Genomic DNA, 26,274 nt, shown 5'->3' with positions numbered 1-26,274 from the left:
CATGCAAGTCAACAGCCGCTGATGCATTTAAGCTCCATCTTTATGTTGTCTTTAGCCGCAAGTCCCCAGGAGCAGGACAGGTCAGGGAAATGCGGTCTTTAGGGGTGAGCGGATGTTTGTTTGGATCCCCGGAGTGGGTCAAAGAGTGGCGGAGTGTCTGTATATACATGCATGCATGCATGGGGGTTCATGTGACGGTCTGTCTGTGAAAAAAGGAAATGGGGCTAAAGGCGATGGGAGTCTGGATATTTCTTGACAGTGCTAGAGGCTTTTTGTGTACAGTCTGCAGTTGTGGCAATAAGAATGCTATGTATCCAAAACGGCAACAAAGTGCATTTCCTGACAAAAATGTCCAAAGTTGAACACAATCAGATTCAGAATTTTTTTCATAGGCAGGTTCCAAGAAATTAAGCATTTCTCTGTTTTATTTGAGGATAGACTTGCTACCGCCAACACCGTTGTTTTTGTCCTGATGATACGCAGGTCCCGTCCCGGCGTCCAGGTTTTTGCCATGTGTATGTCAATCACACAGTTGACATAGCAATTCATACGATAAACCCATTAAAAGGGAATTTAACTGTTAAATTCATTCCTATTTACTTTGACATTCACGTTTGCATTATTATCCACATCTACTTGCTAGTAGGCATGTTTTCATCATGCTTTTGTGTCTAAGAATCATGGGAAATGTAGTCCTACTATCCTAATACTGCGGTCGCCAGGGTTGCAACCCAACGCGAGCTGAGCTTTCCTGCGGCATATTTTATTACAATGCGAGACAACCACGAGGTAAACGGCACAGCCAGCTTCAAATAGCTGCCGAGCAAAAAAGGTTGGCCAATGATGAGTGCATGGACTTGTTTAGCGCTGTTGAGCTGTCAATCAAGATAGCATTTAGCATTGGCTAAAGTAATGAAACAAAACCACAAGATTGCCGCCCTCTCGTTGGCGAATAGGACACCTACGAAGGTATTCCCCCTGGTGATAAAGATTGAATAGCGATTAAACTAGCTCGCCATCCTGAGGTCCTGCTGGCGTGAATGTTTTAAAAACTATAAGACTAGCGGTGATTAGAATTACAGATGCTTGCGAGGCTAACCGCTATTTCTTCACATCCACAACTAGCTTATCTTCATACTCTCTGATCCACGCAGATAAACGTATGAAGACTGTTCTGCTTTGTTGCCTTTCATTTATTATTGGAGATTACAATCACAACTCAGTAAGCAGTAAGCTGCAGTAATATTAACCATTTTCCACCAAGGATACCAAATACAGTCTTTATTGTTACATTTCGGGCTGTCATGAATAAAACTTTTTAGCATCGATTATCCTATTGATTATTCCATCAATTATTCGGAATCTTTATGCCGCACCTCGATCAAATTGTGTTTAACTGTCAGCACGAAACTGTCAGGTGTGCCAGGGGCATGTAAAAGAAAATGGCCAGCATGGCACAGTATACTCTGTCAAATCCCCAAACGTGGTAAACTAAGCTTGCGCCGGCATGACCATCAAGGTATGCCTGCTTTTACACCCAAGCGTACATGCACTCATTGCACTGTCTACAAAAATAGAGCCCCTAATGTTAATCATCTGTCACTTTCTAAACTGAGGTCCTGCAATATAATAGGTGTGTTTTCTGAAAATATTGTTCAAATTCCAAATTTTATGATCTCAGTGGAATTCAGCTGTACATGATTCATCGTATATTGTTAACATATTTCTTAAATACAGCTTGATTCCTTTCAATGAAGATGAACATTGCCATATGACATGATTGTTATAACCCCTCGGGTGAATGTGTACCTTCATGGTCCAGTGCAGTTTATTCAGTACATGTGCGCTATGCACAAAGGCTTTTTTTTGGTTTGATAAGTATGTGGAATGTTAAGTCTCCAAACACAGGTGCTTCTTATGAAATTGGAGAGATGGTTTAGATTGCTGTTACATTGGCAGACGCCGTGTGCACATAACACGCCAAAGCGGGTCAAATTTGATCTAGGCTCTCAACAAGAATTACCATCTTAGAAGATATTAGAGAGTCTGAGGTAAAGCAAATATTTTATCATTTATATCAGCAAAACAAAGTGAATGCTACACTCAGCAAGTTTGGAAAGTCTCTCTGTAGAATTCTTGCTCAGTGTATGGAGTAACTAACTCAACGCGAGTACAATACTCCTGCAGAAACATGATGACAACTCTATAACGGATTATCTTGGTGTCATATGATGGTGTTTGTACTTATGTGTATGGTGGGGTGGGGCGCCTTAACCGATAAGTTGGTGGACTGTGATTACTGGCTTGTTGCAATGCTCCGGTCAAACTACATTGCCTTTCTGAGTAATTTGTCCCATGGCATTGCTGGATCAGAGCTGAGAAGCAACTGAGGGAGCCGTGCAGGATGCTTCCGTCCGTGGAATGTGACCGTCTGCCTCCACACCCACAGGCTGACCGCAGGGGTGATCGGAGGCACTGGGAATGTTGGGCCAATACAAACGGGACACACTGAGGAGGCCATGCCTTAGGCCTGTGGGACAGCACCGCTCTCTGAGTGGCTCTGGCCTCATGACCTCCAAAACACTATTGGTTATTATGTGATAGAATAAGGAGAATGAGAGCAGTACTATAAATGCTGATGACATAATAATGGAGCTTGGAAATGGACCAGAAAAAGTTCTTGTTTGGAGGTGGTTGTTTCTGTTCCCACAGATTTTATTAACCATGACTTTGGTAGACAAACACAAGTCAACACCTTTAAATTATCAGTGAGGGTAGTTAGTGTTCCTGTTTGAGATTTTAGTCAAATTTTAGTCAGTACAATCATTTTATGCTTTCCCATTTTTCACACTGAAATCATAGTTGCCCGAACAGAATAATGTATCATAGATAGCACAAATTCAACATCACAAATGGCTACTATCGCTACAAGCTACAAGCTAGCAAGTTAGCCAGCATTAATTTGCGGTCGGTTTAATGTTGGTGTTGGAACATTATACCCCTGGTTCAATGTTACGTTATAAACAACCGCTACCAAACTTTTTGTTAACTTAACACAGTGTCTTTGGGGTGAACTGCAACACACTTCTTCAGGTTTGTTGTGGTTTTTCCAGCTACCTTGTGCCTACATTCTTTCCCTTTGACTAGCATGGCCATTAATGCTTTACTGTGAATCCAACTCGTGTCTGTGTTTGAAAGGGGCTGCGCCACAGTGTGTTGTAGTGGAGGCTTCGGTTAAATCATTTGTATCATGTTTTGTTCGTGAACTAAAATTTTTAGCACTCTTTATTTAGTGGACTATATTTTCATCTCGTCTGATTTAGTTTAATTTATTGTTTATTAATGGGGTTTTAGTATCGTCTAGTCTAATTTTCGTCTGGTGAAAAATGTGAAAATATTTAGTTTTTGTTTAAGGAATTAATACTAGTTGGTGTTAATGAGAATGAGCCGTTTGTTACCAAACTGGCCTCTTGCTGCACCTATTATTTACTCTGTTGAACTGTGTTTATAGTTGTTATATAAGGGTGAATGTGAATAGTAATTAGAAAGTGCGGGAGTTGGAAGATAAATAAAAACTGGAAACAGGGACGTACATTTCAAAAGAAAATTCCTGGTAGTGAGGTAAAAACTACAACAAATCAAGCATACAAAGACTTGATTCTGTGCTGAAGGCATGGCAAGGGGCTCATTCAGGGTGGGGAGCTCCTGTGCACAGAAACGGCCTGTAACCTTCCGCAACACTGATTTTTGTACTGTCAGATTGTCCAAGGGTGACTGGAAGTCTTTTGGAGTTGTGCAATAAGCAGTCATGAGGACGAGTGGGTCGGCTTTTGCCCGAAGGAACTGCTGGCCAAAGAGCCTTTGAGGAACATATTCTTAGGCTGCTATCTTTATCATCCAATAATGAGGGAGGATAACATCACACAGTTATTTACACATCTCCACAGATAGCAGTCCAGAGAGAGAACAGGAGCTGGCATTTTGGGACATATGTTTTATGCCTGCCAACAATCACGCAGGCTTCTCTTCTTTGCATTCATGCCCGGTGAAAGGCTGACTAGAATTACTGCAATGAGGGACAATTTGGCTGTACTCACAAAGCTCCAGTTGAGTGCTTTCACTGACTATTTGGAGCCAGTTCTAGTGGTCAGCCTGCGGTTTCATGCAGCAGCTCACAGTCTATCGACAGCAGGACTCCAGCATTGTTGAATTACATTCAGGAATGAGCTACATAATCAAAAGCGAGGGCCGTTTACAGTAGAAGAAGACACGGCTACGTGCATAGAGGAAGAATTTGTTAGACGCATGTGAGAGTTGAGGGTTCACGTGTAACATGCAAATCACCCGAGCCTTCAAAAAGTTCCTTCTGAGTTTCCCACAAAATGGCTGCAGTGTGTAAATGTGGCAGCAAGCAACGGAGCAGTGAGCCTCGAGAATGGACCCGCTGTGTGCAGAGTGTTTGTGGACTGTGGCTGAGCTGATGGACACAACCCAGGAACGGGCCTGGAATCAATTTAGTGCGTCCAAAAGTGCCTGTGAATGTAAATAAAGCTCTTGAGCAAACAAACGCTTTTTGGAAAGGCACACACAAACAGAAAAATGCATAAAGCCTACAAAATGAATCGAGTGCTGGTGGGCCCCCTTCATGAAAATGATGAGAATCCAGTCAGATCTGTGCTTGTTTCCACAGAAATTAAAACCAGGGCTCCTCTTCCGGCCTTTGAATAATCTTAAGGATTTCATCCCTGGAATTAGTTGAGAAGGCGGCATGGCAGAAGACCAGCAAGGGTCCCATAAGAGGGTAACTTCCTCCCTCTGTTCCTCTCCTCACTTTTCTCCCATCTCCTTTCAAAACAGCACACACACTAGTCCACACATAGCCGGGGACACACTGGATCCAGTAAGAACCAGAGAGCACCATTGCAGCCAGCCAAGCCTATTTACACAGATGGTGGCAAACGTCATCATTTTTGTGTGGGGCGTGGAGGAGCTCAGGAAGGAGCACGATTGGCTGACTTTACAAAGGTTGTTTATGAGCTTAAAAAGGGATGGAGGTTTAGAACATTGGGCAGAGGGTGAGTATGGAAGCTGGTTTCACGTTATGACCTTGCCCAGACCAAGCACGCATCAACCTCTTCACATCTCCACTGCCCTCCGGAGATATACAGTATTTTCACTTTGAAAAACAGTCACAAATCATTATAAACACAAAATACAAAGTGGTTTTGCACTTAGAACTCTTATTACGTACTGGGATAAATTTTTTGTACCTAGTAATATTCATTCCTAAGAAAATAGTGACTGAATTCTGAGAGAAACCAGTGAAAATGGACTATAACATTGGTTAATGCATCACATCATATCATAGATATCTCCAGATATCAGATGCCTCAATGTCATTACTTTCTTGTCCATTATCTTGTCTTGATTTTCTTTCTGTTTTACAGAAAATAAATCCAATATTTTTGCAAATGTTAAGTGGGCTGAGAAATGCCCACCCAGATTAGTTAGATGTCACTCAATGATTTTAATTTTTTTTGTTTGTTTTTCTACAACATTCATTCTAAAAGAACAACTGGCCTCAACAAGGCTCAATGCTAAATTTGTTATTCCAGGGATTTACTTTATTATTACTTATTTTTTTACATTTGAATGTCAATCAACGAAAATGTGTGAGGTGCATCTGCAACATTTGTCATTGGTTATTATACTGTTGATAAGTGCTTTATTTTAATTTGTTTTATATTTACAATGTAATGTAAGAAACCTTTATTAATTAATTAATTAATATATTTAATTATATACAATTTAAAACGGGCGGCACGGTGGCTGACTGGTTAGCACGTCCGCCTCCCAGTGCAGAGGATGCGAGATCGAGTCCGGGCTTCGGCCTTCCTGGGTGGAGTTTGCATGTTCTCCCCGTGCTTCCGTGGGTTTTCTCCGGGTACTCCGGTTTCATTCCAAAGACATGCATGGCAGGTTAATTGAACACTCCAAATTGTCCACAGGTGTGATTGTGAGTGGGATGGTTGTTCGTCTCTGTGTGCCCTGCCATTGGCTGGCAACCAGTTCAGGGTGTACCCCGCCTATTGCCCGAAGCCAGCTGGGATAGGCTCCAGCACCCCCCGCGACCCTTGTGAGGACAAGCGGTTAAGAAAATGGATGGATGGACAATTTAAAACAGCTCCCAAATGTCTATAAAATAATTGTAAAGAAAATGTCTGGGTTGACTTCACCTTTAGATGCTAACGCTAATCTTTGCAACCTACAAAACTCTGCGCAGCTCTCCTTACATTTTGGATTTGACATATTGTTCCAGATAGTGAAGCTGACATTTGTAATTGGCGGATCTTCGCCCAGCCTAGCTGGCGAGTCATGGGTGGACGGTGTGGTGTGGGGATGGTATTTTTTTAATGTGGCATAATTAAATTCAAAACAGGCAGTTCACAAAATATTTATTTAGTCATCTAATTTCATGATCGATGGGTAGTTGTTTTTACACAAAATATGCCCTATATACTGACTGTAGACGATACGTCTAACTCGTCTCCTTCTGTGTCACGCTAACGTCTGGCACGTGGTCGGCGCATGGCCACCGCATGCAGAAAACCTTGTACTTGGAAGCATGTTCATGTGCAACAGTTTACATAATCAACTCTAGGAAATAATACAGAACTTAACGTACAGAGCAAATATAGTGGATACAGCCTGAGCCTCCAGCGTTACCAAGACTGTCTGGATTATGGCGGCTTTGATGAAAACATGTGGTAAACACTACTGTGGAGGAGCGGCGCCGTGTGACTCACCTATCAGGTGCCGAGAGTCAAGGGTCACAGCTGCAGCTAATTTACATGCCAGGTTCTCGCACTGGCAGCATGTACGGGTGTTAATTCGACCCACATCCAGAGTACACAATGTTTAGGTTTCCCAGTGTATCAACCTACAGTTATCAAAGCTGCTTTTTTTTGTCTCATTCTTTTCTGCACCTGCATTCTTTCACCACCTTTCTCTTTCTTTTACACAAAGACAGACATTAGGAGAGAGAGAATCCGAGGCTCCCATTATCAGTCATGTGTTTGACGTGATGGCACTATTTCTACTCTGTATTTTTCTAACTCACAGTTTTAATAAAATGCTCTGGAGTTTCCAGAAGAAAAGCTTCCCTTTGGGGTACTTAAAGCGACCAAGCGTCTGAGTGCACGTTTTTTTTACAAGAGGCCTATTCACACGTCTCCTGCCGACAACGGTGAGTTACAACGCTTGTCCAGCCAGGCAAAAATAAATAAAAAAATAACTGCCAATGCTCGGACTTGCTTGGCTTTTAGACAATCAACTCTTAAAACTCTTACAAGTACATTTAAAAAGCAGTTTTTAGTAGATTTGAAGTTGACATGCACCAAACATTGTTCACAAAACATTGACAGTCTAAGTATAAACGCAGGAATGTTTTAATCTGCAATGTCACGACTTACTGTAAGTCTTGTGACAGTTTGAGTATGTTCCCGCAATATTATGCCTTCATTGTGGTAACATTTTATTTGCAGATGTACCTTTTGCAATACTATAGTAAGGATTTTATTCTCCTAATATCATTATTTTTGGTCTTTTCAGAATGGCCCAATATTGCGTTTTACAATAAAATGACCTTTTTTGGGAACAATCCAAATTTTTACTCACTTCACTTTAGTCATAACATTTGACTTGACTTTTGATTTATACTGACTGGTGTAGTGGACTACTTTTTTTGCTGTCTTACCAAAGAAAGTAGCAGTGCAGAAAAAGCAGCCAAACAATTTGTCAGAGAGGCCGAGCAGTTTGAGGACAGTTGTGAACTTGTGAAAGCATAAAAACGCAAGTGAGCCTTTAAGATGGAGTCACCATTACCCACACTGTCCCACGTTCAGTACATATGCACACAAATAAGTTTTGCACAGTACAAAACCCACATCAAATATTGTTCCTATGTTCCCTACTTGAAATGTAAAGGTTTAGTTTTCAAAGGGGAAGTCAACCCCCTGAAATATACTCAACATTAATATGTTCTATGCAGCCTCACTAGTCTGAATACGGTATTCTGGTTAATATTGCATTAGTGTAAAATGAGTTAAGCAGCAAAATCCAGCCGTTTTTATCCATCTCGGGGAGCCATTTGCCATTGACTGAAGATGACGTCACACTTGCTCAGGGCTCAGGCAACAACCAATCACAGCTCACCTGTTTTCTGAAGCTGAGCTGTGATTGGTTGTCACCTGAGATCTGAGCAACTGTGATGTCATTTTCAGTCGACAGCAAGAGGCAAAATGGCTGCCTTCTGATACTGATCAAAAACGGCTGGATTTTGCTGCATAACTCATATTCCCAAAATTTAATATTAATTAGAATGTCATGTTTACACTAGAAAGTGAAAAATTTGATTACGAGACCATGTTTTGTAACACTGTGACAAATGTGAAGAAATGTGAAGAAATGCTCAAAAAGATCCATCCATACACTTCTGTATCATTTGTCCTCAATAGGGTGTCGTGAAACTGGACCCTATCGTAGCTGACTTTAGACGATAAATATGGGGTATACCCTCAACTGTGAGGCGGACATACAAGCAACTATTTCACCATGCTGCCACTCAGGAAGAGTTTTTTTTTTTTAAATTGGCCTCAAGCGATTTAGCAGTTCTGCAGCACAAATCACAGCAGATGACACATCATCAGAGGTCACAGTAAAGACTGATTTGTGCTTGGCTGTTGGTGGCGGGACGGGGGGCTGGGCGGGGACCGGGGGTTGTCCCTGTCCTGGAATAGCTCTCCTAGCCTGGAATGTTCTGAGCAATGTTAGTCAAGAGGAATGATTGGTCAGGAGGGGAACAGTGTGTGTGCATGTGTGTAGCAAAGGTAATCAGTCAGTTATGGAATCTGTGTTGAGAGCGAGCGAGGACAGATCAATCATTACGCACGTTTGGGAACATCCTCTTGTGTGTTTGGAGGTTGACAACCAAGCTGTGTGGGAATCTCAGCCCCGCGTCGGACCTTTCAGCACCTTATTGTTGTGGCTTCTGTCACCTTTCCGTTAGCGTGTTTGTCTGCGTGATGTGTCGCATCGTCATTGCCCTCCTGGCTTTGTGAAAGCAGATCTGGCTCGTCCATCTAACGGCCCCACAGCTCAGACATCGAGCCCATTAGGCCTCATGGTCTGTAGGTTGACCTTTGAACCCCAATCCCCCAATCCAGTATTTGACCGAAACAGGCTGAGAGGCCATGCAAGGTCAGCGTTTTGCTGGGTCATTACAGGCTATCAGCCGCTATCTGTGTGTCTTCCAATGAGCAGGGACTTTCCAAGGTCTGCAAACATTTGTGGCTTACATGCACAGGGGCCTAAAGAGCATGAGGATAGTCACAAAACTCAAGCAAAATCTAAATCTGGGGACAAACGTACTAATGTTTATAGTATGTCTTGAGATGACAAATACTGCACACAACACGGGTAACCACTTCTCCATCGACATTCCTGAGTCTCTGACTGAGTAGCAGTAGTAGAAGAAATTGAGAAATTTAGCTAGGCTAACTGTTAAGTTATCGACTGACTTGTGAGGCACCTCAAAGGAACACTCAACACAATCAGTCGCCCCTTATTTTTGGCAACAGGGCAAACTTCAGAGTTGGGCGCATCAATTTTTTGAGCGTTTGTCACTTGGCAACCGTCAACAGCCGAGATACCCTTCCGTCATCGCCAATCTGTCAATATTTCAAGCCCAACTGAACTGTAATCGCCATTTTGTCAACGTTATTTTAACCGGGCTTCCGTTATCGCTAAATTACAGCCGCTATTTTAGGAACAACAGTAAATTTCATGGGTACAGTCCATCAATCGTCAGTCCGTCAACATTATTTTAATTTTAACCAAGCATTGTTCATGCTACATTACATTTTGTCCCCACTATTTTCAGCTTGACATTGTATGTTATATTGTTATTCTTTTCCTCACAAACGTCTGTCACCACATATAGTATGTGCAAATTGTGCACACGGTTGTAAAGTGTCAGGAATACTGACGTACATGGCCACCAGACTCAGTACTTCCCCTTTTTGTGACCCCTTAGCTGTTCAATAACCTGCCTGACATAAAATAGCGCACCGAAGGACCCCTTAGATGTCTAACAATGTGCCTGATGTCAAATAAACAAACTGAGCACTAAACTAATGCTTACATAAACATAGCAATAACAAGGAATTTACAACAGGAGGAAAACATTATCGCGGTCCATAGTCTCCCGAGCTCTACAAAACGACCAGCTATCATTATTGGCACTGGGCCAGAGGAGAGAAGGCTTGGAGAATGGTGTGCAACGATATTACAGTACTAGCAGAGGTGGATATTCCGCAAATATTGAAAAATTGACGAATGACGGATGCCCACTTCGAATGACGAAAACACAGACGGATGCTCATTTTGCTGACAAATGACGGATTGACGGTTCGGCTTGAAATATTGATGGATTGGTGATGACGGAAGGGTGTCTCGACTGTTGACGGATACTCAAAATTCATTGACGCTCCCACCTTTGCTAGTTAGCGTACCTGGATAACTGTATATTTACTTGTTTACTGAAGAAGAAAATGAGTGGCTTGGCCGCAGTCCAAGGAAAGAAGTGGAATTACTCTTAAGTGGGCTTCAGTCAGTGTTTCCGTTATTCGTCAGCAAAACGGGCACCCGTCGTTGACACACTAAGAAAGTCTGTACTGACTCGGTTATTGATGATTACATCACCGGGTGAAAACCCACTTGCAATGCTTAGTCCGTCAATTTTTTTAAGTTTCCAGTTTTTCGCTAATCAGACAACGAGCCATTGGAGGATCAATATTGATGGAATTTCCTCCTCTGGCTATCTTTAGGTTACTTCAAGATTTTCTACCGCTGCGTTTCACATCATAATCAGAGAGTCGGTATTGTCCTCACACATAAAAAGTTGCGATCGAAAATACTGAACAGGTTTAACGTTAAACATTTTGCCGGCCAACCCTTTTCCGAGCAGATCGGAGAAAATCACTCTTAACACATCCCACAGCACAAGATAATCTTTCGGTGACTTGCTGATTGTAAGGGAGGGAAAATGTTCAAATTGTGCCCGATTATCGTTATGGCCTTAAGCTGCCAAGCAGATGAAAGAAAATGGAAGGTAATCTTAAATGGAGCATTGCTTATATAAGACCTTTATTCTCCCGCTGTGAAAACCTTCAGCAGCTTGTAAAGAAATAAGAGACAGTTTGATGTGTATGGAAGTGAGACCGTAGAGTCCAGAAGTGAGGGCATGAGGCTCTCACGACCAAGCCTGCTGGAAGTGATGGCCCTGCAGGATTCCTGTGTTAACCTCTGCTTCTTACTTTCGCTCGCTGCCCAGAAAACCCAAATCTTTGCCACAACATCCCCAACAGGAGGACTACTCCCTTTGCCTTGTTTGCTCAGCTGCACTGGCTTTGTGTCGACGTATTGAGCTCCCTTGTTCCTGCTCCCCGGCAGTTTTCTCTCTCATTTTCTGTTTGGTTTCTTTTCTCCAAGCAGTTTGTAGCCTCAGTTGTTCTTTGTTTGGTCTAAGGAGAGCCTGTCTGACCATTTTAACTGACAGCAACCAGGTCAAGAGGTTGAGTCGAGGCGGCTACCTGAGGAAGTCTCGCGCCCACCACCTCATAGTGTCAAGTTGGTGTCAAGATGTACACTAGTCATGTAAACACCTCTGCTTGTGTTTGGACTCTGCTCACTTTGACTCTGCAGTGGGAACCTTGAGGTGCACTTAACAGTCTTATAGACAATAGCTCGAGTTTGGTTAACCAACAACTACTTAATAGCCTGTGACCAAAATGTTTTCACTCTCTCTCTCTGCTCTCTCTTTAATTGAGAATTAACCATTACAGTCGGCTCTTTTGATTAACCAACCTTCCGTGTCAGAAGACAGATGGCTGTTGTGTGAGTAGGCAAGGCAGCCATGTTAGAGAGGGCGATACTGCCCGTGTTTTAGCTTATCTTATCTTAGCTTAGGCTCACAAAAGTTTCACCAAACAACATCAAAACTAGTGAAATCCGCAATAACAGCTCAGCAGAACATTGTGAAACCAATCTACGGCCGGCAGTTTATGTTGCTACTGCTTGGATCCAGCGCTTCAGGTCAGTAAACACTGAAGCGCTAACTGCTATATTGGCCCAGCAGCTCACCAGGACAGGGGGCTCCAAGAGCATCGGCACCATCAGTGCAAGTCCTACGCAGTCTAACTACAGCATGCATGGGTATTTTTGTCCTTTTTGGTTGTGTGTCCTAATTATGACAATGACACACTGGTGAACAATCATCCTTGACCAATACCAGAGGTTGTTTACGTCACCCATATGGTATTGGGACTGCACACTTGAAGCTCGGCTGACCAAGTAGAAACAGTACCTCATTGTACCTAATGTTACCTGCTTTTGTACAGCTGTGGTAAGTCGAGCAGGTACCTTGCAATGGACAAAGGGGTCATAAACGAATTAATGCATCTAACCTGCAAAGACGCGTAACCGTTTGCGTCGTGGTGGTGGTCCTAGGCCAGACACGCCAGTACACTCGTCCTCATCATCACAGTCGCCGCTTTGAAATCCCTCTTCGCCTTCATCGCTCCACCCGTCCGTCCCACCTGCACGCGTCCGGGCCCTCCAGCGCTTTTCGGATACTGTTACATGCCGCAGCAACTGTGGGAGAAACAGGAAGTGGTGAAACCAATCAATAAAGACAGAGTATGTTTACATGCAGGAAATAACCCTTTTAAAAGACGAATACTGGCAATATTTTGTTTTTGTGAGGACATGTAAACGCGCAAAAACTCAAATAATACCTTGATTGAATGATACATTTGCCTCTTTCTTCTTCTTATTATTTCTGTTCTATTCTATCTTGGTCTTTGTAGTGCAGGAACAACTCGTACTGTATGTAAACGAGCCTCACTTAAATACAGTGATTTATCTGAATGAAGAGGAAACCGACTACTTAATTTGGCATGGTGAGTGACATGAATATAATGTCTTATTGACCGTAGAACGTTGAAAGCGGAAATGACGTCTATTTGCATAACGACGTTCATGTGTCGTACTTTCGAACAGGTTTTTCAATTGAGCACAATGACCATGTATACAGGAGTAGCTCTGTCTGATCAGGCTATCCCAAATGTTTCAGAAACAGAAATTTTGACCTTAATCCATATATTGACTGCATATAAACGTAGTCAGTAAAATGCATGAAGCTCATTTAGAGTAGCACAAAGGACTTTTTAGTTTTCATTGATTGTGGCAGCACCATATGGACAAAAGCGGTAGTGTTTTGCCTTGACTGAAGACCGCATTTCCCATGAGGATCAGCGCATAGCGTCGTGAGTGTTGCGGCCACCTATCAAGCTGATGGCTATTTATTGCTACCACTCAAATTTACAATAGCTATCGTTAGCATAATCATTTTGATTTGAGCATGGAAAGCTACCTACTATTCCAGCAGGAAAGAGCCGAGACCCCCGCAAAGGCAGCCTCGTCTTTGACCTCACACCAGCGAGTGAAAGCGGGACCAATATTAATCCTGTACTATGCTTTCATCTAGGTAGGCTCCCTTTTTATTTATTTATTGTTTCTGACAAAAATCTTTGTTTCTTGGGTTGTTCTGCAGCTTCTCCATGACAACAGTAATCATGCGAAGATGGTGGACGCGACTTCCATCTTTGGAACGAATGGGGAAATGGGAACGTGACAGCGTACATACTACCCCTCCTCAGAATTGTTTAGTGCAAGTAAAAATGATACAGACCCCCTCAGGCCATGGCAAAAGTTTCATTGATCTAGCTATAAGTCAATGTTTCATCAGCAGAGAGTAGAGTCATGACAATATTAATTGAAGGGTGAAAAGTTAATGAGTGGGGCATTAAAAAGTGACTAGAATGAGTCACCTTACCAAAAATCCAAACCCAGAACCTACTGACTGTGAGGCAGACAAGCCTCCTCACTCTGCTTCATCTGTCCTTCCTTCCTTTCCTCAGTCTCTCCTTTGGTCACTTGAGGTCTCCCTAATTTGTTGGAATTTAGATGTTTCTGGGGTTGGTGAAAGACTCTGGGTGGTAACCCGGTGGGTAGTAGGTAATGAATGGTCGGTGCTGGATTTCACTTTCCTTTCTTTTCTTTGATCCTTCCTCGGGTCTCCTGACAACCTCACGACTCTAGCTGGATTCTGAAGTATTTGGTTTAGGTGAACGGTATGGGATTTTTAATAGGTTTTAGGTGAACTAATGAATACACACTCACACGCGCACACACACACACACACACTCACACACACATACTCACCCACATTCAAAATAAAAAATTATAAAAAATAAAATAAAATAAAATAAAAAGAGAGCAATGATGATGACATGTCAAATCGGTAAAATTACCGAATGAACATTTTTCAAACAAATTCCCAACCTGAGCTCTCCAGAAAAAAATAAAAAAAAAATAAAAGAAGTGACTAGAATGAGCCACCTTACCAAAAATCCAAACCCAGAACCTACTGACTGTGAGGCAGACAAGCCTCCACGTGCTGCCTAATTATACTTACGAAGCATAAATATTGTTCCATTATCTATGTTAGTATATTCATTTTTGTCAAATGTGGTTCATTCACAGGTCTGTGTCAGCGCTATGTAATTTATTAAAAGAAAAATAAGCAGTGGAGCGCACATATTTGTAAACAATGTTGTGTGTGGTTGTCTTGAGGCGGCAGGGATAAAATACCACAAAATGAGAAATTTAATGAGATGGATAGAGATTGTTTGTTGTTAGTTAATCGAATCGACTTGAAATGGACTTCTTTGTTCTACATGAATCTTGGTTCTTCATTGACCGAGATATTTAACTTTGTGGGAACTATGTGCAAAAAGACCCATTTCTGTACCAGCATGACTGTGTCCCAGTACAAGGGCCATAAAGCCATGGTTGAATGAGTTTCCAAGTGCATATTAACTCATTCATAGCCATTGACGACTATGGATGTCAAAAATTCATGCAAACTATTTCTATTCGTTTAACATTTTTTTCCCCATTTAATTTCATTTTTTATGAAAAAAAAGTAAATTTATAACAGACATAAAATTTGTGATTAATCGTGAGTCAACTATTGAAGTTATGCGATTAATTATGATTAAAAATTTTAATCGTCTGATGCCCCTTTTTTAAATAATTTTTTAAAATTGTAACTAATCACATGACCTCACTAGTTAACTCACGATTAATCACAAATTTTTTATCTGTTCTAAATTTACAATTAAAAAAAAGTCTAGGTTTTTATACTCTTGTTAGCAAAAGTGGAAAACAAAGTTAAACTAATAAAAATAGTTCAAATGAATTTTTGACGTCTATAAATCAAAATGAATCGGTATTTTACATTAGATACATACATAGAGTATTCTGTTATTAACCTGTGGCCATGCTCTGTCTATTCTCATTTGACACATCTGTTAATTTGTTACAGCAGATTCTTAGCACAAGTTGGCCTTTTGGCTGAATAGCAGCTTAACTCTGAGACTTGCCAAGAAATTTACAGAAGCTCTTAATGTGCTATGCAGAACATAACGGAAGTATTTGACTGAGCACTGTGGCAATCTAATCTCAGAAATAAAAGCAGAATTGTGCAAATCTATTGCCCTGTGTAATTCTGTTATTAAAATCATGTGAAACTTTACAAATTGAAAGAGGAAACGTTCTAACGATGCATTACTAAACGAGAAGTGAAGGGGGAAAAAGTTCATTCTTGTACCTACTGCTGAAAAACATGTGAGTGAGCGCAGAGATGACCTGGCCTGTCGCTCTCTGACCATCTTTCAGCCTCCTAAACATCGCACATGATTGAGAGTCCTGCCAAGCTAACAGATGTGCTAAATTCCAACTGCCTGCCCTGCGAGTCCTCCTTTCATCTCACCGCTGCGCCTCCTCGTACGCTTTTTATTGAGTTCCTTCCTATCTGCATACGTCAGCGTGCATGTTGTGTTGTTGTTTTCGTTCTTTGGGTTTTCTTTGGGAGAAAATTGAGCTCATATGTGCTGTGTCTCCGGTCAGCTGTGTTTGGACTTTGTGTGCATGTTTAAGCAAGAGAGAGAGAGAGAGAGAGAGAGAGACAGCTGAAGTATAAAACTAATCACAAAATGATGTCAGAGGACAAACAAACCTGTTGTTTTGTCTTCCTTGCCATACAAACGAGTCAATCTGGGTTTTACAAGTGATATCAACTCTAGAATTCCCACAGAGGAAACACTATATCCACTATATGTCTGTCCAAACAAATTTCACTTAATTTCCGATCCGTACACTATAAAAGAGCAAACATTTGTAAAAGGCGAGCCAGATAGACATTAAAATGGACAAACAGTCTACCGCAGGCCGAATGGATGATACATACGTGAGACAACAGGTGTCACTTGGGAACAAATTCTCTCAATGATGAGTGGGAGTTAAATGTACTAAACTGACTTCTTTAAGGCAGAACAATGTTTGTGCACTTTGGCCAGAGTTCTCCATAGACTTACTAACTTGAAGAAATTCCTTCTCATCGTTCCTAGCAACCCATTTGGACTTTGTGAGGGGGTCTTGTAGCCCATCTAAGGCAAACAAACACTTGCAAAGTAGCACAATGATCAAATGATTCAGGGTATGTTGGGGGGGGGGATTTTTTAATTTTTTTAATAAACCCCGCAAGAAAAGCAAAACTGACACAGTGTAAAAAATTATGCAATTACCACCTGCAAGCATACACACCTCAACACAAATATTGAAACTGACAATCGAAAATATACTCACGAACTAGACGAGTTTTTTTCACATCACATTTTTCTGACAGTGTCAATACAAATGAGTATTATCTTGGTGAAGACAAAATTGTTGATTGAAATTTTCACACATTTGCATGGTTGAGGACCCAAGGCCAGGCAAGCAGGCGGAATCTCAAAAACATTTATTCACAAAAGACAAAAAGGCAAAAGAGGTGCATGGAATCAGAAATAGCAAATAAACATAGACAACAGGAGCGATGGGAGAGGATGTAGAAATAATATTTTGGCAAAATGAGGTGAGCCTTTTTGATTCGATGTCACGTCATTGGCGCGCATAATAAATGAACCGTCTGCGTGACTAAATTACTAAAAAACAAACTGATTTGGGTCACATTTGCTTGCATTGTGAACGTAGCCTAGAGTGATAGCTTTCAATCAGGGGTGTAAGGCGATTACATTTTTTAATCGTAATTAATCACATGACTTCAATAATAACTCATGATTAATCGCACATTTTATATCTGTTCTAAATGTACAATAAAAGTTTTTCTAAGTTTTTATCTTCTTGTTAACATAAAAGTGGGGAAACTAGTCAAACTAATAGTAATATGGCTGCATCTTTAAGTCAGTCGTTTTCCGCTGGAGTTATAAACATTCTCAATGTTCAAATTTAAATTAATTCCAAATGAACACACTAATTTTGACACCCCTACTTTTAATGCTTTTATGGTATGTCGTAATTTTCTGTCATATTTGCAAATGTTACAGTACATTGTGAATACTGCACTGAAGCTTGACTGGAAAAAAAAATTGCAAAATTGAATTGAAATTGCCATATGTCAGAAAAATCATAACGGTAATTCAAGTTTTTCCTCAAATCGTGCAGAACGTGGGTAGCAAAACACAGCGATATCATTTCTGAATTAAATATAAGTCTAATTTCAGTCCTACACAAGGAGAGTAACGTCATTATCACGCAAGACACAATATAAATACCATCAGAGAGGCACAGTAGCTGAGAATGAAGATGTTTTTTCAGGAATTATAAAAAGAAGTGGGCAGCATAATTATAGCAGTGGTCGAATCGAGCAGTAGCCCTGCGCGGTGCCCTTTTCCGCGAAGGGGTGGGCCTCTGGGCCTCTGCGGCAGGGCGCGGTGGCTTTTCCCCACCGGCTGCTCGCCTCTGCCTTGGCAGTGCTCGCAGGGACGACTGGATTGTATGTTTGTGTCACAAGTGACGCGGCTCTTTTGGCATGGCTTGAACCACGATCCGAACAGAGCCTCCAGATTCACCACTAAACAGAAAAACCTCAAGTTGCCTCACCGGGAAGTTTTGTGGAATTAAATAAGACAAAAACCCAAAGCAGAAAGCAGCACGGGACAAATAAAAGAGACATTTTGAAGAACTGCTCAGTATGTTTCCCATTAAGGCTTTTACTTTCGGCACTAGGAGCTGGCAGCATGAATTGAATACAGCGACGAGCCTCCAACTGATTGTGGGTTCATCTCCCACAAGCTCAAATCACACCAAGGAAATGCTCACTTTACAGCGGCTGCACACAAAGTTGTGTGGAATTAAGCTGAATGCGGGCCAGCTCAGACAGAAACACAGAAACCGCAAGGCTGTCACAGCCTCCCACACAGGACATGAACTCCACACAGGGTCACTGGTGGACACAACAGCTGCAACAGAGCCACAGTGGACCTGCACTGATACAAATAAACCTGCTCTCACTGCTGGAGTTTTGTCATTCATAATGATGCGTGAAAAAAGGAAGGACAAAGGCAGGACAGAAACATGTCTCATCTTGCGTGTGTCTATAGAGAATGAATGAGCACTGTTGCACGTGACGGACAAGAAATGAACATGTTAGAAAAAGGGTCTTCTGTGTTATGTTCCTCTCAATGTAGAGGACACGTCTGGACAAGACGCTTATGACTCGGCCCGGACGGAATCTGCTGCTCACAAAGTTTCTATCAATGCCTCAACACATCTTGTCTACAAATCTAATCTACACAACTTGGGGCCCAAGTTCCCCAAGAGACGACTGCTTTCCATGCAGATCTATTTTTGTTTTACCATATTAGTTTGACCTTTTCCATAGAGAAGGGCTTAAAATGAGCAATTACATCCCAAAATGTCAAAATATTGCCTTGAAATGAGTATTAAGGAGTAGAGTGAATTCGGCCGTACATTTGAGAACAACATTAGAATATTTCTTCATTGAGACTTAATGAAATCTATAATCTTGGTCGAAACATCTTTTGAAGTCACACTTCATTCACAGAAAAATTTCAAGCCTAATTTAAGATTTATGTAATTTTTTTTAACATAACAAATTAACATTTACTTTTTTTTTTAAAGATAATTTTAACACAAACCTACCAAATAAACCTTAAATGATACATATTCATTAGTCTAATAAAGCCGATTTACTTGAAATGCATAATCCTGAGGTTTATGTATTTAGTAAAGAATAATTCTTTTCTTCTTTTAATTGTTATTATTTTTTAAATTTTGGGGATGTCTGCATTCAATTTCATCCCAAAAACATAAAAATGTAAATAAATTTGTGTTTTTCACATAGCAGCGCCGATATGGTATTTATCGGTTATAGGTAACCTGATTATTATAAATAAATACTCATTATTATTAATTTAGAGTAATTATACTATATTAATACTAAATACATAAACCTGAGGATTATACATTTCAAATAAACAGGCTTTATCAGACTAATGAATATGTATCATATAAGGTTTATTTGGTAGGTTTGTGCTAAAATTATCAAAAAATAATAATAATAATAAAAAAAAAGTAAATGAGAATTTGTCATGTAAAAAAATAACAAATCTTAAGTTAGGCTTGAAATAGTTCTGAGTGTAGCATGCATTTCACAAGCAGTCCTAATTTAGACATATTAACACTTTTGACCTTTTTTTTTTATAATGTACCTTTTTCTGGTGTGTTGCATAAGTTAGTACAAGGTTGTCTCTTGACGCGGTAGTGGAGCATTCGGGACCATTAAAAAGTATTTTCCTTTACACATAAAACAGCCCAACTAAAGAAAATAAACAAAGCTTTGTAAGACCGATTGGTTAGTTGTGGACCTCCAAGACAAACAAACACCTGAAATGCACCACGATGACGAAATGGCTCATGGAATTTTAGAAAAATAACATGAAAAACGAGAACACCAAAAGTAATAGTGGCCCTGTGTGGAGTGGAGTTTGTGCAAACACAGCCATGTGTAACTTACCACCTGCCAGCACACACACCTCAGCACATAAACATTCAAACTGCCATCGTTACTGACTCATCAGACCTTTCATTAGGTACACCCGCACAAGCCAATGAATAAAGCTCCCTCAGCTCAGCTAAACAGTGGGAGAGAAAGTACATTATTTATCCACAACACTAAAATAGCAAAGCTATGGATCTTTTCACTGTGACGTCATCATGTCCATCGAGGGATACTGCACTTTGTTTCTCCCGATCACTTTATTCACCAACTTTTATGAAACAGATACAGCCAGAGAGAAGCAAAGTGGTAAGCATTCCTCCAGTATTTGCTATAAATAAATGTGCAGACGCTTTCGCAGCAAGCTGTCAACACACCAAGCCCTTTTGTCATATGAAATATGAAATTAAAACCAAACTACCACATTACATCAGTGTAACAATATGTCAAAAACCAGCTTAGCTTGGAACAAAGTCCAAGTCCCATTGACTCACATGGAGAGAGTGTGGTTGGTCTTGTCCGTCTCTAACAACATAGTTTAAAAGAAGAAGTTAAAAGTAGCTTTACGTAAACAGTCCCTCAATGTCCAAAAAGAGAAAATAAATTGACCACTTAAACATATACTTAGAGAAATCAGTTGCGTAGTTAGTTACTAAACGTAATCCTGCTATAAATATGGTTGGGGGTCAGATCTGTTCAGTGTCATATTGAAGGTTTTTGATTTGTTTATATGTAGGTCAGCAGGCTCTACAGTTTCAATTCTATAATTCCTGTTAAAACCATCCCTGTTGAGACCTGCAAATTAACTACACATTTAAATCTAAATGTCGAGTAAGAAGCTGGTCATGTAACTTTGGAACGAAACATTATACACTTGTGCACCAAATGTTTCTTCTTTTCCCACTGGCATAGAAAAAAATACATATAAATGAAGACTTTAGTACATACCATATGTGGTAAATATTTTTTTTTCAGGGGAGACAGACAACTAAACACTGTGCTTGCATTTAAGCCCAGAATGAATATTTAACATGCTCTTTCTTGTTACACAATGTTTACTGTTTTAATGAGGACAGTAATGAAGTCTTTATGTTCAAACTCAAAAGACCCATTCCGAACAATTGCGTTTTCAGGGTCCACAATTTTTTTTGATGTAAACTGAGGGCCTAAACAACAGTTTGTAAATAAGTTAGAAACAGCGTTGTTTAAATTTTGTCAGTCAAAAAAGCAAGCTGTCTATGCTCTCGATGCACACTTGTGTCACCTCTCCAGTCTCTACCAATGAAACCAGTTGCAAAGTCACTTTTGTAAAAAGTCACACTACTTATGTGATACTTTTGAGTTAATTTGATCAAAACAACAGCAGAATGCAAAACTATGAGTTTAATACATCTATGGCCTTTAACAAGACAACAATGGCAAAATAACGGAACACCAACAATTTCACACCTTTAAAAAAAAAAAACACACTATCATATGTTGTATCATCAGGTGTCACCATGCAAGAGGGGCGTGCGAACCGCTACTCGCTTTACATGTACACATACTGACATATCTGACCAGTGTTTCTTCTACGTTCAATGGCATCTATTTTAATGCATCAACAGTCACTAAAGAGCCTGACAGTGCAGTCAGACAAGCAGGAACATGACACTTAATTAGAAACCCAAGTCACACAGAGGAGTAACACTGCCTGAGCAAACGGAAACGCAGATGATTATAAAATCATCATCAGAAAGCTTTTTAAAGGTGGTCTGCGGCATCTTAACCTAATCACCATGTGGTTTCAACACATTGTTACATACAATATAACAGAGATAATATCAGAAATCCGGGCTTCACCTTTTCGTCCCAACACAATAATGTTGCAATTATAGAAACCATCAGCGCGATACAAAAGCTTAATATAATATAATAGCACACAACTGTGCCATGTAAACCATTGAGCAATTCAGAATAAGTATTTATAAAATAACATCCAACCATCCACTGTCCGTCCATCCATCTATCCATTCATTCACCGTCCATCCATCCATCCATTGATCCATCCATCCAACATCTATCATCATCCATCCATCCATCCAACCATCATTCACTGTCCATCCAACCATCCCTCATCATCATCCATCCATCCATCCATCTATCTACCGTCCGTCCATCCATCCATCTATCCATCCATCCATCCATCAACCATCAATCCATCCATCCATTCACCATCCATCCATCCATTCATTGTCAATCCAACCATCCCTCATCATTATCCATCCATCCATCCACCGTCCATCCTTTCAGCCATCCACCATCCGTCCATCCATCCATCCACTGTCAATCCATCCATCCAACTATCCAACCAGCCATCCACCTATCTGTCCATCCATCCATCTATCCATCCATTGGCCATCCATGCATCATCCAACCATCCACCATCCATTCACCCACTGTCCATCCATCCATCCAATCATCCATCCACCATCTAAACATCCACCCATTTGCCATCCATTCGCCATCTACCCATCCATCCTACCATTCACCATCCATCCGTCCATCATCCATTCATCCATTTGAACCACCTTTCTTCACATTTAAATAAAATACATCATACTTACCAGATGCTGTTTGTTACAGGATTTTTGTGCAGTTTATCACTTTTTTACTCGCGACTGGCACCTCTGGCCCAAAGCGTAACTGCAGCATCTGTGTCAGGCTTGTTCATGATGCGCGTGCAAGTACGTGCACAATCTTAAAGCGACAGCCACAATTGACATGACTTCAAATGAGGTAAGAAAAATTCCGCCCCTCCCACTCCCAAAGAAACTGTGGAGTGTGATGGTCCGCACACACTATTATAAAGGCAAGATAAAAGCTAATAGGTGCAGTCAGAGTCAAACAGTCAGGGCTCTTCGTACTCAACTGGTGGGGCAGCCATGATGTAGAAAAAGCTTTAATATTACCTTTTTAAACTGCACAATGCACCTTTAAAAGTATGTATGTACAGATTGTCAGAATTTTGGGGGGGCTAAATTCATACCTTTAAGGGTCCAATGGCTTGTTACTGGGAAAATACCTTCAAGTGTACAATTATTGACTCAACTTGATGACCATTTGTACCATTTGTAGGCAAATATGTACCTTAGTGTACATATTTGTACCTTGTATTAACAAATCTGTGCCTAAGAGTACATATTTGCATACTGTACAAAGGGTACTGTCGAGACCAGGGATGTGCAACATTCTAGAAATGATTCCCCTATCACACCTGATCAGTTTGAAGCTGTAATCACAGTATTCATATCAAATTATAGCACTTGCACCTGTTCATCTACAATAGAAAAGAAAATTAAGAGAATGACGGGCCGGTCCTGACAATGTACAGAAGACAGAAGGTGAATGGTCTATTGTGTGCGTACCAAGATCCAATACCAGATCATGAGCATTTTAACTTTGCATCAAGGGAAGTAACAGAGATTTTGCATTTCACACAATTTCAGTTTAACAATGGGCAACTTAAATTTAATGTGACAGTTAATTAAGGTACATATTCAAGATAAGGGTCATATAAAGGCACTTAAATGATAATGATTAGCAACCTAACGACGGGAAAAGTTCAGTATTGCATGCCGCAATGGATCATCGGAACCAAAGAGTGGCCAAAAAGTTCACAAATTGAACCCTTACATGCAAACAAACGGGTATAAAAATGGTCTCTTTGCCAGTTTGTGTACATTTTGATAAAGGTGATAAAATAAATTAACTTTCTATGCCTCAAATCCCAACATATGCACAGCCAAGCAGACAGAAGTACATCCAGTAAGACAGCCGGCACTTTCCACCCTCTGACTCATGGAAAGCTCCTATGCGGAGCGCAGCAGTCCCACCTGCTGCTCGCGGCTCATTACTCAACTTTTATTCAATGTGAAATGTATAGCGGGAACAATCTCTCTCTCTCTCTCTCTCTCTCTCTCTCTCTCTCATTCTTCTCTCCGACAGCCCCACAAACCAGGCCGCCCCCACCCAAGCCCTGTCCTCCTGTAGCGTGTCCACGGCTCAGTATGTCACGCAACGGTCGCTCTGCCTCAGACTGTCAGACAGTTAACGCAGACAAGATTAATTTCCTGATGTTAATTCCAGTCGTAACACAAACACAGAGAAGAAAAGCAGCTCTGCGGTCGTTAAACTGGGTGCGGACCCACTCCACCTTTGTGACTAAGCCCACAACTTTATTTCCAGATTCCGCTAGCTGGACTGAAAACTGGAATTTATATTTCGCTGGCAGTCACTTTGTTTCTTGTTTCAATTATCTTTGGACAAAAAGCTCTGAGCCGTTTACATATTTTAGGGCTATCGAATTAAATCATTTGTTGCCATGCAATCCTTTGGAAGATTAAAATGCAACGATGTGTGTTTTTTTTAGCCAGACTCAGCTCAGAATATACTGCCCTGTATTAAAAGTATCAGCTATAACAATAATTTTCAACTGTTCTGAGGTAATCCCCATGAAAATCTTGACTCGTTTCTGTGAATGTGACCAATTGTCTGCACGAAGTTGAACAGTTTGAAAAAAAAAAAGACTCATTCCTGACCAGTCGGCTGGATGCGAAATCAGATTACTCTCCTCGGACAATCTCTTTTTGTCTGATGCTCATCTCCTTTGCACGTTATCACGGTGGTTCCCAGAGACGTGTTGCTAAGAAACCATCCATTTCCAGCAGATGGTCACTGCATGAGGATCCCATGATCACACCTAGCGGAAGCCGACAGACTCTTAGTTGGGGAAAATAAAATATGGACTCCCAACAGAGATGCAATAGAGTGCATATTAAAGGGGAAGTCAACCATAAACATTTCTTGACAATAATATGTTATATGTGACCCTCACTCGACTAAATATGACATTCTGATTAATATACAGTAACATTTGTGGAATATGAGTTATGAAGCAAAAACCAGCCATTTTTATCCATCTCAGGTGGCGGCCATTTTGCCACTTGCTGTGGACTAAAGATGACATCACAGTTGTACATGTACACAGACATTTTTAAAAACATACAGTATTCGGAAATGGATGGATTTGCCCAACTCTGGGTCGGTCCACAGTCCACGCACTACATGAAAACAAGTTTCTTAATCACACATTTTGACCCCTGCCTTCTGTTTACATGGTGCCTAGAAGAAGACAACTTGACAATCGTCACTCGTCTCAGTCTGTCATTTTATGAAGTGAAACATAAGGCGATAACACCATGACATGTTCTATTGTTAAATAAAGTTTAATAATGCACACAAGATAATGTTGCACGTTTCAAATGGTTCACAAATACAACACAAACATGGATGACACATTTTTGAAAGTCTTTATCCTGGCTATAGTTTCCTCAAAATCTTACTTTTTACGGACAAAAAAATAAATTTGCACGTGAATGAGGTCAGTATGGGAACTTTGCACACACCTGTTGAGGTAGCAGTTGGTAAGTAGCATAGCCGAGTGCATATATAATGTACAACTCACCACAATGGGGTATTAAGTAAAATACATTTCTTTGCAGAACACATTAATAGTCGACTATGCTCCGCTAATTATGAGCGACCGGTCTAAACCAAAAATGCCATGGCCAATTTATTTTCCCCCAGTCCAGCCCTGGCAGACACACACACACCGACAGACAGAGCTGCCACAACCTGAGGGGCAAAGTGGGGGCCGCTGAGATGAAAAGCCAAGAACCTTGAGGGGCAATGAAAAAAGTGCAAACACTCTGACAGGTCCAGAGAGGAGCCTCTCCTCTGCTGTGCCTGCCCCAAACAAAAGGCGGAGGAGGTCCGTGACCCTCACATGGAGACCCTGTGATGACCTAGCACAGACAGGAAACAGGAAGTGTGACCCCTGACCTCTTTGCAGGGGTAGAGATCCTGTTACACAGGAGCATGTGATTGTGGCCAGTGACAACAAGCTCAGGATGTCAGAAACTTCAGCAGGAAGAACTCAGCTGTTCATATCTTCATCAGTCCCTTGGCAAATTAATAAAGAGTGAGAAATACACTAATAATGAATCAAGACCAAAAATTAAATATTGTGGCAATGCAGGCGCCACCCTTATGCCACATAAAGCAAAACAACTGTCATTCATATAAAGTGCATTTTAAGATCAGTTTATTTAAAAATGGTGTTTTCCAGTTCAAATCCGGTTTGCTTTTTGGTTGACAGCAAACTTCACTCCAAGGTGGGCAGCCGGGGA

The 26,274-nt window shown here is 40.9% G+C and overlaps 1 protein-coding gene across 1 annotated transcript in view; it reads right to left on the bottom strand.

Annotated features, from left to right (window-relative positions):
* The window catches only part of gpc3 (glypican 3), a 126,023-nt gene that overhangs the window by 6,914 nt on the left and 92,835 nt on the right, over positions 1 to 26,274 (bottom strand). The window contains exon 7 of the mRNA XM_077577039.1: positions 12,525 to 12,711. Within this exon, the coding sequence (XP_077433165.1) occupies positions 12,525 to 12,711 (187 nt within the window). The remainder of the gene's footprint in view (positions 1 to 12,524; positions 12,712 to 26,274) is intronic.

The sequence above is a fragment of the Vanacampus margaritifer genome, chromosome 10 (assembly GCF_051991255.1).
Source record: "Vanacampus margaritifer isolate UIUO_Vmar chromosome 10, RoL_Vmar_1.0, whole genome shotgun sequence".
NCBI lineage: Eukaryota > Metazoa > Chordata > Actinopteri > Syngnathiformes > Syngnathidae > Vanacampus > Vanacampus margaritifer.
This window is presented reverse-complemented; position numbering and strand designations above follow the sequence as displayed.